This window comes from Temnothorax longispinosus, chromosome 8 (genome assembly GCF_030848805.1).
Source record: "Temnothorax longispinosus isolate EJ_2023e chromosome 8, Tlon_JGU_v1, whole genome shotgun sequence".
Lineage (NCBI taxonomy): Eukaryota > Metazoa > Arthropoda > Insecta > Hymenoptera > Formicidae > Temnothorax > Temnothorax longispinosus.
In genome coordinates this window covers 6,793,501-6,811,652 of record NC_092365.1, presented here as the reverse complement: position 1 = coordinate 6,811,652, position 18,152 = coordinate 6,793,501, and the positions used below count along the sequence as shown (strand labels likewise).

The window sequence follows — 18,152 nt, the reverse complement described above, 5'->3', positions numbered from 1 at the left end:
GGCAATTTGTCGCGCTAATCCGGTAATAGAAACTTGCGCGGGATATAAGCGGTACATAGGACTCGTTTTACCCTCAAACCAAGCGCTGTATCAAGGTCGGAGTATATTAATAAGCACAGGTCTCTCTCGGTGGCATTGTGATACACGTAGACTAAACACAATGATTTCCCATTGTCCTGCGTTGATCGATCAATTTCTCGCGGAGCTATAAGACAGCTCGCAAAGTATCACTTATTCAGGAAACCTCGCAAGGTCTTTCGATATACGAGGAGAGAAACACACGGCTTTACATTATTTCGAATTACATACAATTACAGCTAAAAACTAAAGAAGTTCGACCGTACCACGATCGAATTACATACAATTTTGCGATATGTCCTTTGAGTTTCAGCTGAATCGCTAAAACAAAAGTTGATTCGAAAAAAAATGCTTAGGTACAGATCTCATTATTGACATCCATAAAAAACGTTTGTCGGCGTTGAACTACTTTCTCGTGCATCGTATTAGCAATAAATATTTCAATTTCTAAATCTGTTTCTTTTTTTCTTCGATAACACGTAATTTTAACATGCACTTGCCGCGCATGATCCAACAGATGTATCAACCGTCTAAACGCGCGGCGTCAATCGAATTACGTTGTATCTGTAATCTAATTAATTTTCAATGATTACCAGTGGACGAGGAAAATAGCGCGTAATGGAAGGTCAATCAGGCGGGTTCGTCGATTCGATTTAACGCGGTTAAATTTGAGAATGTTGCGTCTTTTGTTCTCGCCTCGCGAAAGACTTGTATGCGCGAACGTTTGATAATAACGCGACGGCGAAGCGGCTACGATATTACATTTTCGTTTCGCGATTTAATTGCTTCGTTATATGGAGTGATACGTGCTCTGTGCGCGTGTACCGTAAACTGAAATACGAATTTCCCCTTTGTTTATTACCTCCGGCAGCGTTACATATTGCAGCCTCCGTATAAGCAAACAATTACAATCATTGACAAATTGCAGCAATCGTACAATACAAAGTCTGATCTATAATTCCGAGTTATTACGGCGATAATATGATCGGAAGTATCAAATTAGTGTATCGCAAGTACGACAGTTAATACGATCTCTTTTTTACCTTCTATTTTTTCCTTTTACCTCGAATGTAAAACGAAATTAGCCAATTTTCAGTTATTATCATACCTGGTGATTTCGTATCGCCATGTTGATTCTTATAATTCAGGTAATTTGATAATCCCTCCGTACATTGTATCCTTTAGCAGTTACGACATCGTTTCGTGCAAGTGTATCTTCCGCATTATCAGCGGACTTCATTTAGATATTGATATGTATCGATAATATTACGTAAAAAAAAGAAAAATATTCTGTCAATAATTTTTTATGTACTACGAATTAATTAAAAATGGCCGTATTACGACATTCTAAAAAAAAAACATTCTGCAAACAAACTCGACTTATGATAAATTTGAACACAATGGCGCGGGCGTGTGATTTAAATTGTTGAAACAATGGAATGCACACACGGCTTACGGTCTATAAGTGTGACTCCAACAATAAATATGTCGGAATTGAAAACACCATAGGGTCGTGCGTTGAACCGAATAAGCGTCCGTCTCCGGCTTAGGTTCAATGGAGTTAATTACGTATATTAAGTGCTTCCCGTTTATTTAGCCTAAAGTAAATATTTCAAGTGTAGTTTTACAATTTCCATGAAAAATTAAAACCAAAGGTCGACGGAATTATTTCCATCAAGATATATGTTATTTTTTAATTCAATTATGACTTTTTAAAAATTCCACGAAATATTACGTTGTTTGATATATCAAATTAGAGCTCTCGCGTTTGAAGTTGAAAATATTTTGTTAGAATAATTGCTACGTCCCCATTCGACAGCGTCATCGAGAGAAAGCGTTTGCGTAAAACGGGGGTAGACAAAAAAATTCTCATCTAGCTTTTCCGATCCCAGTTTAACTGTTTACTGAATGAAAATCGAAAAGTTCCACGCATCAAGCCGAGCGTGTGTTCGTATAGATGCGCGTATGCACAGGATACACACAAGGTCGCGGACGCACGTAATTGCGCGCTGCACCGCTTCCGTTAAGAGTCGAAAATTAGCCGGGGGTTTAATCGGCGACTTAACGGCGAAGAGCCACAATCAGTAAGCGAAGGATATGGCATTAGCCCTCTATCGAGCACGCCCACATCCCGTTGTCGCGGCGTTATAAAAACCGCCGGCGACCGGCGCGGTTGGTACATTTTGCCGTAGAAAAGTGACATATCGAGGTGCCAAGCGAGCGATCAAGCAATAACGTTACGACGATGCACGTGTCGGTGATCCTCGGCGTAGTGTTGCTACAGGCGATTTACGTGTCCGCCGGGGTAAGCCCTTCAGCTTACTTTCGTTTAAACCGCGGGACAGATCATGCCCCGCTCGATAGGGAACAACGCGACGATAAATCGGCAGTGACCCACTGCTATATAACCCATTGTGATGTGCCGATTCGACGAGCGCGCGCTCGCGTGCGCGCGACTTGTCGAGAATAGTGCTAAAGTCCGAGACACGCGAGAATACCTACCCGCTGTCCGACGCGCTCGTAATAAATTCTGATTTTGCGTAGCCACCTGACTGGATACCCCCGGAAATGTTGGAGATGGTTCAAGCTGACAAGAAACGGTGCATGGCCGAACACGGAACGTCTCAAGGTGAGCTCCGCGCGCGATTAAGTATAATATAGCGCGATCAACATTTGGCCAATAAAAGTCCCGCGCTAAACTTTAAAGTCCCTTCCCCACCCCTCGATATCAAAGTTCTCGTCTCTTCGCAATTATAACGGGTATATTTCAATTCTGCGATACAGCACTGATCGACGAAGTTAACGATGGAAAGCTCACGAATGACCGGAGTATAACGTGCTACATGAACTGCCTCCTCGACGCCTTCAGTTTGGTAATGTTCATCGAAATATCACCCTAGCTTATTACGCGCGACGAGTCAAATGCAAAACTGATATCGTAACGATAACGTTTCGCCGATTAGGTTGACGAAGAAGGTAATTTGGAAGCTGAGATGCTGCTCACCGTTATCCCGGAGCAATTTCTAGAGATAGGTACCAAGATTTTGAACAAATGCGCTAAGCAAGGTACGTTGTAAACGAAATGCATTTTACACGAATTTTCTGTGTATTGTTACTCTATATTATTATTTCATTCAAACTTCTTGTTCTCTGATTCGATCGATGTTTCAGACGGTGCGGATCCGTGCGAAAAGATCTTCGAAGTGGCGAAATGCGTCCAAGGAACAGTACCAGAAGTAAATAAACATATTTTAATAATTCTTGATGAGATCGTAGCTAAGAGCTTTATTCTTTAACTCGAGATTATTATTATTATTATTATTTATCATTATTATTATTATTATTATATTGTTATTAATATTATTATTATTGCTTATTAAAGAATACATTTTTATGCGATTATCCATATTGATCGGTGAAATGTCTTTTACATTCACATTTTCTTCGTTAATTAATACGTTTAAATGTATTGTTACAGCTGTGGTTTATGGTTTAATTCGACGCATGGGAGAAGAATTTGCTCCACAACCATCCGACGACCATTCTCCAACATATCCCGCGTGTAACGAAGTAAAACAACTTGCTTCGTCAAGAAAAATAAGGAACAAAAAAGTAGCCTAGGGATACGAATTACGTAAATTTAAAAAATGTGATTTGTGTAATAACAATAATAGTAAGTAATGATTATGAACACGCCATGGGCACCTAACATGAATAAAATTTGTAGAAAATGTTGATGTTTGACATTAAAATATTGGCTAACCTATATAAATATGCATTGAAACTAAATCAGATTCGAGCGTAGTAGCAAATTAAAGGGGAGGGGAGGTGTGAGATATCGATGCATAATGACGAGCTATTTATGAGTCCATATTTAATTAAATAATTTTTTATGATTTTATTCGCCTTTGATTCCAGTACCATTTGACTTTCTCGATGTTCGCGGAATGTCGCGTGTAGCGTGAAGCGGGGTGTGTCAAATTAATTAAAAGAAATTCGTTATAAAGAGTAAATTACATAGCAAAAGTTAATTAGATACGGTAGCTTCAAGAGAAAAGATTTATTAAAGAAAAAAACGTGAAATGTAAAATATCAAAGGGAAATCTATAGAGCTGTAGGATTGTATCTCGATTGAAATTGAAAGATCCAATAAAAAAATGAGGTAAGTCCGTAATTTGTAAGTCTATTTCAGAAACGACTTTATACGTAAAGTCGACTTAACAAATTACGAACTTGCAAATTACGTCTGGTATATATTAGAATCCTTCAATTATGTACGAGATAAGAATTTCCCTCGTCGAACAACGCCATAATTTCGACAGTCATATATATTTTATATATACGCAAGTATTTTATATATAATAATCTGCACGGAAAAAAATAATGTTGCATTAACAATATCAATTAACAGCTAATTCTAACTACAAATAATCTTGTTAATTCAGTAACAGTATTAATGAATACGTCATGCTAATGATATTTGTCTCATTAAGGCATTAACAAGATTATGGTCAATTAGACTGTTATTAGCTTAATGTCACGTTAATATAACATCGTTCCTTTCCACGTATACTTCCGAAAACTTTGCATGTAAAATAATTACTTGTTTACATGTGGCGGCACACATAATTGCGGTTTTTCTTCTTGCCGTAAAATTTCCTACACACTTTGTGATTTCACGGTACGGCGACCGGTGTAGCATCAAATGCGGAAAAAATGTTGTGTAATTTCATCATTGGATCGCGTATCTGAAATGACATCGCGTAATTTTCTCAGTCCACCTGGGCACGAGAAAACTTGATCCAGGTAATTTAATTATTGCTTCGGATAATGCACAGCTGCTAAATGCATTAAGTACATTTTGCTGTTAACTTGGAAACAATGTCTCAAGGCTAAATGACATTATTTTGCAAATTTTTCCACGCGATATTTTTTTCAAAGCACTTCGCTGGATCTGGCCATATAAATCTTTAATTAGTTTGCTAATAAATCCATTATAAGTTTCCTAAGCTGCTTGAAATTTGACAGTTTAGTTTACATTCGTTAAAACTTTTCCCGCGGGATAAGGTCGTCGCGATTTCGTGACTTTCTACGTCATCCCATAAATCCTTCGGAAGGAGATATTTGCATGAATATAACAATAATTATGCATAAATACGATAACTGACCTTTGTTACATTTAAAAGGTACTGTTACATTTTAAAAAGGTACTTTTTTACATGAAATTTGCGCTGGTTTGCGCAGCTTAATTAAAATATTTTCTGCATTGTTAATCGAATACGCGACGCTGCATACGATGCAGACATGATCCAAAGGTCACAGAGTTCAAAACACGCACGATAAAACCTGCGGTCGTTCTTTTTGGCGTAACACGAGCGAAAATATTACGCATCATGTACATTTATACATCCTGCACCAGTGCGATATGGCATAGGTAGTCGCATCTCGAATTAACCATAAACCGCGCGCGTTGTTATAATTCTAATTATTTCGCCGCTTTAGCTATTTCGCTCGTCGCCGCCACATCAATTTAATTGTTGCTAAAAATAATCGACTACACAAATACGTTTACGTTGGTGTGCCCAATGCAGTATCGGGAACATTTGTAATTCGTGCTATTGCGTAACGTGCCATGCAACTCCATTGCTGTGCGAGGACATTGCAAAAAGAAAAAAAAGGGGGGGGAAGATCACTACGAAAAGGAAATTGCTACGGTCGACACAACTCCTACTGCGTTCGGTGCAGGGTGCACCGGGTGTGAACGACATTTGCCAATACAAACATTTCCTACTTCATATACGCGCGAACAAAATAAACAGCAAGACATTACACTGTGCTATTCGAAATAAGTTTCGTAATCACACTGGAATCTGGTGCGAAACAAAGCGAATCGCAAGGTGTTCTGCAGTACGGAACGACCCTTGAAAACACGGAGAAAAGTTTTTCATTTTGTTAAAAGAAGCTCTCATTAAAGAACTTTTCGAAATGATGATAGATGAGTCTCAACGCGAAACGCATGACAAAGTTATTGTTATTACTTTATAATAATGTGATTTACATCAATTTCATATAAAGAAGAATTTTCTTCTAACACAAGTTTTTTTCTTTCTTATTAAAAACATTGCGTTCAGCTAAAATGGAACTCCAAATCGAACTTTGTTGCGCTCTGACAATTTAAACATGACAATTTAAACCTTTGCGTTTCGAGTCTAAATATCACAAAGCCTGGCCCCAAAAATTGACTCTTTCGATCGCCGAGATCTTTTCGAATAAACCTAAGGCAGCGCGTGCCTGAACCAATAATCTCCGAAGCGAATTGACGCGACTTGGAATAAATTTTTCTCCGTGGAACGAGATGAGGGTGCGTTTGAAAGAGAGAGAGAGATAGAGAGGGTGGGTGCAACGAAACGTTCAGGAGACAACAAGCCGGGGCAACAACAACTGTAGGATGTATTTTCGTTCGGGGAATGAGCGGTACAGACCTTAAGGTCGATCGAGTGGATCGCGCCGGGATGCGGCGAGGAGTGCTCTTTCGCGTCGTTGCCGCAATTGATATTGTTGTTAACGTTCGGCAGCGAGCCACCCGCCCTGAACTGATTTCCCAGGTTAATGTGCAGATGCTTGCCGCTGGACTGCGGTGGACTGGCGCCGGCACTCTTGACGGACAGCGGGGTCTCCGGAACGCCGGATCCCGTGGGACTAGCACCCACCGAGCTGCTCGCCGAGGCCACCTGTACAGGTCCGGTCATTGACAACCATGGCCACCGCAAAAACATTAAACGGTCGTAAGCGATCTTTGCCGCCTTCGGAACGAAAACTCAAACATTTGCGAGACATTACCCGCAGGCTAAACCAGCTGGTTTTCTCCTCCCCGCTGCGAGACTCACGGAGTCAGGGGACTAGGGATTCGTCGTATGTCTTGCCATCCTCGTTACCATTCGGGTGACGTAACGGAACGTTAGTTCTAATAGTTCTATCGTCGCGAAAGTGCCCGGGATCTCTTCGGTTTCCTTTTTCCGATCGTAAACGTTGACTTCGCGGCGCAATATCGGCCCTCCCGTGGACCACGCTCCGATAAACTGGTTCTTATCTCCGTAGCGTATTCCATTCTCCGATTGCCGATTCGAATGCCGGTACTTTAAACAGCAACGCTCCGGGAGCGAACAAATTTCAATCCAATATACATACGGATATTGTAAAATCTAATGGAATTCGGTTTTGTTGATAGACGAGACGTGACAAATGACGATTTAAGAGCTGCCAGGTAACGGGACGACAATTGATACTTGAGAGTCAATCATTTAAGCATTTTTCATCCTAAACCAAGAGTCGGCAAGCTTCTTTCCGTGCCAGGTAGTAAATATTTTAGACTTTGCGGGTCAAGATTAGCATTATGTAGCCACTGCAGGGTGTTTCCTAAGTAAAAAAAATTGAAGGGGATATTCCGTAGCTTATTTTAAGAAGAAAAGGTACTATAAACATGTACCCTAAACTGCTTCGTTTTAAAAATACAGGGTGTCAAAGACGCACACCTCTGGTGGACCTAAAAATGTTTTTAGGTCCAGTTTTAGAACCAGTACTAAAAAATGAAAATGATTCTTAATACCACATGTAGCCATACCAAATTTGAATAAAATATCTTTAAAGGTTTTCCACATTTTCGAAATTTTCATTTTTTTTTCTTGACACCTTGTATTTTGAAAACGAAGCAGTTTAGGGCATATGTTTATAGGACCATTTCTTCCTAAAATAAGCCAGGGAATATCCCCATCAATCTTTTGTACTTCCTTATTAGAAAACACTCTGTATAACAAGGTAGAAAATCAATTTATTATCAATGAAAGATTCAGGATACAACAGTAATAATTACGCGGGCCGTACAGAAATAAACGGAGCAGTTTGCCGACCCCTGTCCCAAACGATTTGACCGTCTAAAATGAAATACCAAGCAATCTTCTTTTCTGCGGGAGAAACGCGGAGATCCGATCGCGTCTCGTTTTGTTCCAGAGGGCCCTCGCTATCCGAGATGCTCGGATAGCGTCGAACGCGGTCCCGCGAGACGTCCTTATCTTTTCGACGCGATTGGCGAACGCTCCCCGGCGCGACGTAGCACGGCGGTCCGTTTTAACCGCACGGGGGCATGCGGAGGTGCGCTCGAGAACGCTAAATGCATCGACCCAACCTCGCCGACGCTCCCGTTGAAAATACCTCGAGGGCCGCCGGCGCGATGCTATTGAGAGAGCGGAATGTTTACATGCGCATCGAAACGAATCGAACGCGCCGCCGAGCTGCTGCTCGCTCGTCACCCGCGAGACCGCCCGAGGGGGGAAAAAACGTTGACGCTTGGCTCTCGATGTTATTTTTTAGCAAAATACGAAATCCCGCGTGCCACACATCCGGCGCGGCGGCCACGCCGTTCGAATACTCCGCGAGTACTCCGCGCGGAATTGCCAAACAACAAATTCGGGAACGAATTCGGAGATGCGGAGATACTGGAGCGGAATCGTTCGTTTTGTTTCGCGTTAAAATTTCGCAACGTGAGTTTCGCGCGGCGTGGTGTGGCGCATCGACCGGCGGCGCGGGATCGATCGCGCTCGCGGCCGCGGAAAATTAATCCGCGACGCGTAATCGCGCCTCGATAAGCGTCTCCGAGGAGCGTCGCGCCGCGCGATTCGTATCTCTCGTATGTCTCCGGTGCGGCGTGCGTCTCGCGCGGGAGTAAACGTCGCGCTCACGCGCTCGACGAACATCCATGCGACGTATATCGGAGCGCGCGCGGATGTGCGTCGCTCGCGGTGTGTTGCACGTACGTACGTACAACGCGTGCCGCGCGCGCGATGCACTTGCCACGGCAGTCGACACATACACACACGCTCGCACGCTCGCGGAGCAACCCGGCCGATACACAGGCAAGGCACAGGCAGGGCAGGCAGGCAGGGCAGAGACAGGCAACACGCACGCACGCACGCACGCACGCACGCACGCACGCACATACACACACACACACACACACACGGAAACCGACAGCGCGGTAAGCGCATAAAAAGAAACGGGGGAATCGGAGGGAGAACGAGAAAACGAGAACGGCAAGAGAATATGAGGGGCGGAGGAGGGACCGCGGAGGGAACGCGATGGGGGGTCCGCGGGGTCGGGGGGCGAGGGGGGACAGCCGTTGTTTACGTTCTAACATCTGAGAGCCGAGGGAGGTGCACGACGGGTCACGGCGCGATCGCGGCGCGGCACGGCTCGGCGAGGCCACCCACGCCGAAAAGGAAACGATAACTGGGATAATTCCTTACTCTGCTCGTAACGTTCGAGACCTCCTTCATGATCGCCTCGAATGCCGCCGAGTCCTGCGCCTCCTTCTGGTTCAGCAGCGCGATCTTTTCACTGAATTTCCGTGGGTTCGCCATGATGGCTCGCGGCACTAGTTTTTCGCGGACACTCGCGGAACCCGGAGCATCCACCACCACCGCCGCCGTCGCCACCACCACCACCACCAACCACCACTACCGCCGCCACCGAGCGACCGCCGACCGACGACCGCCGCCGACCACCAGCCACCCTAGTGTCGAAGAACGAACCCTTCGTCCGCCTCCCTCGCGAGTTCCCTGAGTTTTTTTTACCCCCCCCCCCCTGATTTGACGACGCACCAACGCTCGGCACGGAATCTCGCACGGATCGCGATTATCGCGCTGCGTTTACCCGCGTAACCCGATGTGCGCCTTCCGGATGGCACTGGCAAACACTGATACGCAAGATCATGCGGCGCAGCGCGCCACGCGCATTGCGCAGGAGCTGCAACTTCGCGGGCCGACCATGGCCCCGCCGCGCCACCCCGCGGCCGTATCCGCAACGACAAGCTTAGGGACTTTGGCCATTTTTTTCCTAGGGCCGCTGGAAAAGCCGCGAAAGTCACCAAGCGCTTGGGTGCGTTCAGTAATAATCACTAGAGCGCTGCACTAACCAATCACAGACATGGGAATAAGAAAACTGAGACTCCATAGGGCCGGTCTCACAGTCTCCGATTAACGTGATTCTCCGATTAAACTCACTCTTCGTCTCTTTTTAGGGGGATAGTTAGAAAGAGATGCAGAGTGAGTTTAATCGGAGAATCACGTTAATCGGAGACTGAGACCGGCCCATAGTCTTTAACATTAATCGGCCGATTAGTCCATTAAAAATGACCAATTGCATTTGCATTTCTAAGCAGATTGACAATCACGGTTGGTCATTTCCAAATGGACTAATCGGAGATGATCGAAGTAACCCTAAGGGCCATTCTATAATATGTCGCAAACGCGATGGCAACTGTTAGTTAAAAAGTGTTATTTCTGATTTTCAATTGCCAATTGCTGTCGCCAAAAAAGTTAAAATTGACAAGCACAACCAGAAATAAAACTTTTCAAGTAACAGTTGCCATCATTTGCGATGTATTGTAGAACGGCCCTTAGAATTCACAATTTCTACAATATATATATTGTAAATATATTGTACATCGATAAAAATACATTTACAATATATTTTTATCGCATTTTGCATACAAAAATAATTTCGTGCAGACCAAGTATAGAAACTACTGCCTATACCTTAAAATTCCACGTGTCGATCGTGAATGAAAAACGGCAGGTACAAATAATCGAAAACAGCGCATAATGTAGTAAATAATAAAGACTTATTGATTTTATTAATTTTGACGATTTTCTTTTGCTTGATTTTTCTCGCGTCTCTTGCGCAAAATGTTGATTTTTCTCCGAATCACTTGTAATTTATATTTGTCAACTGGGCTCGACAAGCCACTGGTCCGAATTCCATAATGCGGATTTATTGATCTTCTTTCCTTTTGCAGGACCTTCCTCCTCAACTTAGTGCAAGAATCGCATCTTCTTCTTGAACATAGCAGAGAACATTCGCCGTGATGCCACTGATCAACATAGTTTTTGAATGTATCCTCTGCTTGCATAAAACGGACTTTCACATCGCCCATGCCACAACACAGGCTCTTGTATTGGAAGTTGATCAAAATACTTGGAAGCATTGTTATGTTGTCCAATTTTTGCACAAGATTCGTTGCATCTGTGTTAACGAGGTTTCCATATATGTAATAACGTAAGTTTTTTTGCTCATCGAGGGTTACACATCTTTGGGTTATCGGAATGTCGGTTTTCTGTCTCTTCAACGTTATTGTATACAAAAATACCAGGTACTGATTTGATTGGGACCTGGGTAACTGACCCACAATCCACGGCATAGGTAGCGTCACGGAATAGCCTCCGCTGTTGTCGGGATGTGCACTTGATTTATCTGCAATAATACAATCGGTCGCGTCACACATTTTTAGCAAGGATAATGCGGCGATGAAGACGAGGATGGCGCGGGGACTACAAGGTAAATTTCATCTGTAGTTCTCAAGTATTCTAGTATATGTCAAGGTGCATAGCTTTTAATAGCAGTAGCCATGGAAAATTCACAGTGCTAAATGTGCTATGTATTGACTACAAAAATGTTTCAAGGTACGTATAGGTACCTAACGTCAAGGTACTTTTTTTTTCTTATTCATAAAACTTACTTTCGGTGATAGTGACCGATGAAATGTTGTAAGTTGTGCCACAAGTTGTTACCAGGACTGGAGTTTCTGCAGCAATTGGCTCATTTGTGATATTCGTAAATGCAAGATCGGTTGCTGTTTCTATAATAAAATTACAATATAAAAATGTTGATTTATTGGAAATAAAGCACTATGCAATAGCAGTAGCCATGGAAAATTCACATAGTGCTAAATATGCTATGTGGCGTTCATGTAAAAGGCCTTAGTCATACGTAGTTGCGACACAACCATCAGCTCCATCTTATGTAGACCATATGGGCTCTCCCCATGGTCCCTCTTTTTTTGAATTAAAAAAAAATGTGCTATGTATTGACTAAAAAAATGTTTCAAGGTACATATTGTCTTTTTTTTCTTATTCATAAAACTTACTTTCGGTGATAGTAACCGATGAAATGTTGAAAGTTGTGTCACAAGTTGCCGGGACTGGAGTTTCTGCAGCACAAATTGGCTCATTTGTGATATTTGTAAATGCAAGATCGGTTGCTTCTTCTATAATAAAATTACAATATAAAAATGTTGATTTATTGGAAATAAAGTACTATGCAATATGCACCTTCAGCAACATCATTTGGCAGGTCCGGCAGAATAAACTCAGTTTCTGGCTCGACTTTCACGATCGGCGATTCATTGATTGTAACAGTAACATCGAACGAATTGTGTGTTGGAGATGCTGCAATTTCATTCTCTAAATAAGTATCGACGATGTCTAACTCTTCTTTTTGTATTGATTTGAAAATTTGCTCATTGCTTTCAAATATAGTTGGAACGGCTGATTCGTCTAGACGAGGACGTTTATATATAACCTTCAACAGCAAAACAAAAATAAAACGTACAGCATTGAGTTTTGTGAGCAATAAATTACAAAAAAATGTAACAACATTTTTTTATTTTATTGATAAGTACCATATGATAATGACATGAATACGACAAACTGCCGAATGAATTAAGGAAACTGGAACTTACCTCTGCAATAACTTTCCCGTTCGCGTCATGCTTGATGTACTTTCGGAAAATATATTTTTCTTCAAAATGTTTCTCACAAACCAAATGCGATGGAATCAATTTCTTGCCAGGAATCGCTGCTTGCCATTTTTTGAGCCGTTCGCTATTCGTTGGCACTCTAAAAAAAGAGCTTTTTATTTTTAGGCTTTTGTAGCCTGTTTTGCAATTAGGTACAGCGCAGTATTTTGACGATTTTGACATGACTTCAAACCTGGCAGAACTATGAAGAACAGAGACAAGGAGGAAATGGCATGGAAAAATTGTCAAAACATGCGACCGAATGCCGAGTCAAGTAGTAGTATACTAATGCTCCGCAAGGTTGCGCTTTCGTCTCACGGGACTCATACGTATGTACATACATACATACATACACGGTACGCACACTCACGGTATACTCACGCATACAGTACACGTCCCCAGCCTGCAATCTCTCCTCCCGTGCTCTCCTCTTCATCAACCCTTGGGTATCTTTAAGGTGATCCTAAAGCTGTCTGTAATACCTACACTCGTTTTTAACAATATTTGCTTCGTATAAAAATTCTACAGCTTGATGTTACAAAATGAGGGTGCAGGTCCATTCAGTAGACATCAAGGAATATCATACCGTTTGTAGAATTAGGCTGAGACTCCAAACAAAAAAGTTAAACAAAAAGTACGATTACGTGAACGTAATGTACGTACATTATCGTACTTTTCGTTTAACTTTTTTGTTTGGAGTCTCAGCCTAATTCTACAAACGGTATGATATTCCTTGATGTCTACTGAATGGACCTGCACCCTCATTTTGTAACATCAAGTTGTAGAATTTTTATACGAAGCAAATATTGTTAAAAACGAGTGTAGGTATTACAAACAGCTTTAGGATCACCTTAAAGAGTTCCTGTAATGCCTGTATCAGACTACAGATTTGGATTGAGATTGGATTAAAATTTGACCAATCAGAGCACAGTTTATTAAACTTGAGATCAGTTTTCTCTGTTCTGATTGATTAAATTTCAATCCAATCTCAACCCCAATCCAGAGTCTGATACGGACTTAAGTAGAGTTGTGCCAATACCGTAGCTTTGTCTCACTCCCACTAACGTCTTGTCGATAAATGGCGGACATGTTATAGCTTTATCTCACTCTCACTTATAGCTTTGTCTCACTTCTACTAAAGAACCGGAAGCGCTGATCGGGAAATGGCGGAGCCAATCAGCGAAAGGAACACCATTAGCTTAAAAGGGCTCAGGGAGAATAATAAGGAATAAGATAAAGGAATAAAGGCCATCGCACACAAAATTGATTGGTCTATTTCCTTATGCACATGTGTATGGACCAATCAATTTTCTTATGCTTACACATTATGCGTTGTGCCGAAGTGTGTGTCCGGGCCCTTAAGCGGGGAGCACACACTTCTGCACAACGCATAATGCGTAAGCATAAGAAAATTGATTGGCCTATACACATGTACATAAGAAAATAGACCAATCAATTTTCTTATGCTTACGCATTAGAGCCACCGCACAAGACTCTCGTATGATCACGTAGCGTAACGTAACGTGAGCCAACGCACAAGAAACGTATTGGTTACGGCCGTTACGGCGTTATACGTTTCTTGTGCGTTAATCTACGTTACGTTACCATGCGAGAGCTTATGCGAAAGCTCTAATCGATACGTTTCTTGTGCGTTGGCTCACGTTACGTTACTACAAGATCATACGAAAGTCTTGTGCGGTGGCTCTTATGCGTTGTGCAGAAGTGTGTGCTCCCCGCTTTATACTTACGTATTATGCATTATGCAAAAGTATGTGTTCCCCGCTTTAAAGAGTGTAGAAACCAATCGTAATAAAGAAATCTCGTTGAGCTGCTTTTTCCTAAGTTTCCGTTGAACGCAGCCAATCGGCTGGCGAATGCGACTTGAATTCATCGGAAAAAAATCACCTCTCGTTTCACCATGCATGCATGAGTGTGTACAGGAAAAAAACACCCACGAAGAAAATAAAATTTTATCGTGTATAAAATTAGATATAATTAGATGTAATTTTTCATGAAATATTGTTATATTCCTGATAAACAAATGTTAGAAAAATAAAATTGTAATAAATGCATTTTTTCCTAAAATATGCGTTTATTCATTAGTTTCCTTCTATCATATCGAGGAAAATCTGGTTTCTGGAAAATACGTGCAGTGATGAGTAACGCATCAGTTTGACAGCAGGGAAATCGAAACGTCGATTGTCCTTTAATCGCCTTAATTGTACAGCAATAAATATAATTTATATTAAGAATGGCAAAAATCAACGAAGACGTGTATCTAGAACACATCCCGTCAACAGTATACAACGAATTGATTCACGAGTTGAACAAGAACTCTAGCTGGCAGGTACTCGCTTGTCACGTAGCCAAACAACTTGGATATCATTGGTAAGGAGAGACGATTCGGATAACCGATCAAAATCAATCGAGCGTCTGCCCTTATAGATCTTTATATGTGTGTCACATGTAGGAAGTCGTGGCTACAGTCATTAGAACGGAATATCAGTGCTATGAAAACACCAGCGGACAATCTACTGTTTGAGCTCAATGTAAAAATGTGCACAGTTGGAATACTATGCACGTTGCTCAGAGACTGCGAACTTGGCGATGCTTTGTCAGTTTTACATTATCCAGGTACATGTGTCTATCTCTTTACTCTAGTCGAATTAATAGAACTGTAGACGAAACACTTCACACGACAATCTGATTTTAAATGAAATTGTTATTAGAGGAGTCAGTAATTGTTAAACATCCTTCCGATGATATGGGACGTGACACTTTAGAAATATCCCTTGGCCAGCATCTTCGTCTTTCTTGCAAAGCTACAGGTATACCATCGCCGAGTTACCAATGGTGTTGCAATAACATTGAGCTGCACGAACAGCAAAGTTGCGAACTTGACATCATTATAAATAGGTAAGAATATTGTCTAAATTTGTGGTGTGGCAAATCAATTGATTATTACACATAATTTCTCATAGCCACGATCAAGCTGGAGAGTATAACTGCAAAATCTCACAAGTCACCGATGATGAAGGAGCAGTATTGCTAACGAGATCAGTTTTTGTAAATATATCTCACGTGCCTGTGGTTATACAGCAGCAACCGCCTGCTTTCTTAGAGCTTAAGGAAGATGAAGATTTTTTAATTAAATGTGTAGCGCATGGTCATCCTGAACCACGTTATCAGTGGTTCAGAGATAATACAAGACTAGAAGGAGAAACATCTAATGTATTGCACGTAAGTATACGTAATGTAATATTATATGTAATGTAATAAGTATATGTAATGTTAACATTAGATAAGGTAAAATTTTGTAACAAAAAAAGAAATAATATTCTAGATAAAACGGTTTGGCTCTAAGGATGAAGGAAAATATTATTGCTTCATAAGCAATGATGTGAATGAGGTAATCACTCAAGAAAGTCGCGTAATGGTAAGAATTACATTTTGTAATGCATTATTTTATGAGAGAATTCTGAGTAAAGAGATTAAATTAAAATTTTGTTATAAAACTGTTATGATAATACACATATTCATACAGTTGATATTCGTATTGATATAGCTCGATCTTCCGCGTGAAAAGGCAATTGCAAAAATAGCTTTGGTCATTGCAAATTGCGATTATGAAAATCACATGTGTCTAGAGACACCCAAAAACGATGCTGCACAAATTGGTGAACTATTAAAGGGGATGGATTTTGAAGTAATGTCCTTTGTAAACTTGTCACTTGAACAGATGAAGAATGCTATAAAGACATTTGGGGAATTTTTAATGGAAGGAGTTTATGGTAAGTTATTATAAATACACTATATATATATATATATATATATATATATATATATATATATATACATGGAAATATAGTAATCACTTATTAAAATTTATCTCAATGTAGGATTGTTCTACTATGCTGGGCATGGTTTTAAAATGCAAGAAAGTTATATGCTTGCTGTCGACGCGCCAGAATCTTATTTAAGAAAAGACGCGATTTGCGAGAGCGAATTGCTAGCTATATCATTAAAAAATGAACCTGCTCTTTTAGTAACGATACTGGACATGTGTCAAACTGTACCACCAAAGTAAGGAGTTTTATAATTATCTATTCTTATATAATTATTGAGAATTTGAGGATATAAAAATGGATAATACGATCAAATATTCAAATATATAATTTTTTTTCCAGAGAATGTAATCCTGATATTCATAATGAAATACCTAAAGTCAAAGAATATAAGAGTAAGAAACATCTACGAAATTTAGTACAAGCATATTCCACATCTAGCCATCGTCCTAGTTATGAAAGAGCAAAAAACAAGTATGGATTCTATACAATGCACCTGAGTGAATATATCAGTAAAAATATCCCAGTCACCAAAGTATTTGAAGAAGTAGGAAAATGTAAGACACGAAAGAATTTATAATTCCAATATAATTCCAATATTTCCTAATTGGTAATTAATTAATTTGTGTTTGCAGCATTAGATAAATTGTTAAAGGGAAAAGAACGTAACCAAATTCCATGGTTTGCCTTTAACATTACTAAACCTTTTCGTCTCACTGATGCAATTTGCAAAAGTAATTAGATAAAAATCTTACGTCTTAATTTATACATTAAATATGTTTAATGTTATATGACATTTGGAGGGGTAAGAACCACAGTGGTGTAAGTCAAATTTTTAAAAATATTTTCTCTTGTGCATAGATGCAATTTATATATTGTACAGATTGCATCTATGCATACGAGAAAATATTTAAAAAAATTTGACACACCACTGTGGTTTTTACCCCTCCATTTATATTATTACAGGAAATCTATCGCCCGCGTTGAAGTGTTTAAATAAATTAATAGCTTTTCCAAGTAAATCTTTTGAAATAAACCTCAATCAAGCTGGTATTTCTGCCAAAGTTAATATCTCGTTATTTATGGAGCCTTATTTAAATATAATTAAGATTTCAGTGTGTAATTTAGACGATTTGGAAGTAAATTTTTTTAACTCTGTGTATACAAAACAGAATAAGTTGTTCCAAACTGCAAACTCCAAAGCATGTTGGATACATAATCCACAAATCTATCAGGTACTTTAAACGCGTAAATTTCATCGTTTGCGTGCGGTAAATATGTTCATATGTAAATGTATTCATATTACAGAATATTTTATTTTATTTTACAGGGATTGTTGATTGTATCCGTTAACAAAAACGGAGCGCTTATTGACGGAATAAAGTTGGACATTAAAAATTATATTCCATTAGTATTAAAAAAGATCAGCTAACATGTACAGAATATATACAAACTTAATTGATATACTTCAATTGTGAATAAAATATGATTTATATTATATATACATATATGAAATATAATATAATGTAAATTTGTAAATAACCTTGTATCGCACTGATATCTTTTTATTAAAAAAATATAAAGAAATGTTACATCTAAGA

General features: G+C 40.2%; 4 protein-coding genes and 1 long non-coding RNA gene across 22 annotated transcripts in view; 3 read left to right on the top strand and 2 right to left on the bottom strand.

Moving 5' to 3' along the window:
• Crtc (CREB-regulated transcription coactivator) overlaps positions 1-9,637 on the bottom strand; it is a 36,532-nt gene extending 26,895 nt beyond the window's left edge. For 12 of the 14 annotated variants that reach the window (XM_071784968.1, XM_071784975.1, XM_071784972.1 and 9 more), the window contains exons 1-2: positions 9,378-9,637; positions 6,561-6,809 (exon numbers count right to left, since the gene is read on the bottom strand). In XM_071784968.1, the coding sequence (XP_071641069.1) occupies positions 6,561-6,809; positions 9,378-9,491 (363 nt within the window). In that variant the 5' untranslated portion in view covers positions 9,492-9,637. Of the gene's footprint in view, positions 1-671; positions 874-6,560; positions 6,810-9,377 lie in introns of those variants that run through there. The other 2 variants (XM_071784979.1, XM_071784980.1) reach the window with 2 other exon arrangements.
• Obp1 (odorant binding protein 1) lies at positions 2,223-3,813 on the top strand. The gene is made up of 6 exons (XM_071784995.1): positions 2,223-2,383; positions 2,623-2,707; positions 2,863-2,951; positions 3,042-3,144; positions 3,250-3,314; positions 3,557-3,813. The coding sequence occupies exons 1-6, from the start codon at positions 2,324-2,326 to the stop codon at positions 3,572-3,574; spliced, it is 420 nt and encodes a 139-aa protein (XP_071641096.1). The 5' UTR covers positions 2,223-2,323; the 3' UTR covers positions 3,575-3,813.
• Positions 9,638-10,307: 670 nt separating the features above from the next.
• Positions 10,308-11,418, top strand: LOC139817147 (uncharacterized). Its single transcript, XR_011733146.1, has 3 exons — positions 10,308-10,707; positions 10,928-11,187; positions 11,282-11,418. It is a non-coding gene; the product is annotated as an uncharacterized lncRNA (long non-coding RNA).
• LOC139817140 (uncharacterized) lies at positions 10,732-12,889 on the bottom strand. Of its 2 annotated transcripts, XM_071784988.1 has the most exons (5): positions 12,650-12,889; positions 12,240-12,489; positions 12,056-12,175; positions 11,648-11,767; positions 10,732-11,382 (listed from the first exon to the last, which is right to left on the bottom strand). In XM_071784988.1, exons 1-5 carry the CDS (start codon positions 12,887-12,889, stop codon positions 10,766-10,768), a joined length of 1,347 nt encoding a protein of 448 aa, XP_071641089.1. In that variant the 3' UTR covers positions 10,732-10,765. The 2 variants fall into 2 exon arrangements, with proteins under 2 accessions (XP_071641089.1, XP_071641090.1); XM_071784989.1 differs by lacking the exon at positions 12,056-12,175.
• A 32-nt stretch (positions 12,890-12,921) lies between these two features.
• Positions 12,922-18,150, top strand: LOC139817138 (mucosa-associated lymphoid tissue lymphoma translocation protein 1). 4 transcript variants are annotated; one of them, XM_071784983.1, is made up of 12 exons: positions 12,922-13,062; positions 14,810-15,094; positions 15,177-15,340; positions 15,436-15,622; positions 15,688-15,946; positions 16,050-16,142; positions 16,272-16,497; positions 16,606-16,789; positions 16,894-17,108; positions 17,187-17,285; positions 17,518-17,786; positions 17,882-18,150. In XM_071784983.1, the coding sequence occupies exons 2-12, from the start codon at positions 14,958-14,960 to the stop codon at positions 17,981-17,983; spliced, it is 1,935 nt and encodes a 644-aa protein (XP_071641084.1). In that variant the 5' UTR covers positions 12,922-13,062; positions 14,810-14,957; the 3' UTR covers positions 17,984-18,150. The 4 variants fall into 4 exon arrangements, 2 of the variants coding, with proteins under 2 accessions (XP_071641084.1, XP_071641085.1); XM_071784984.1 differs by having other exon boundaries at positions 13,019-13,035; XR_011733144.1 differs by lacking the exons at positions 12,922-13,062; positions 17,882-18,150 and having other exon boundaries at positions 13,506-15,094; positions 17,187-17,373; positions 17,518-17,659.
• Positions 18,151-18,152: the final 2 nt, after the last annotated feature.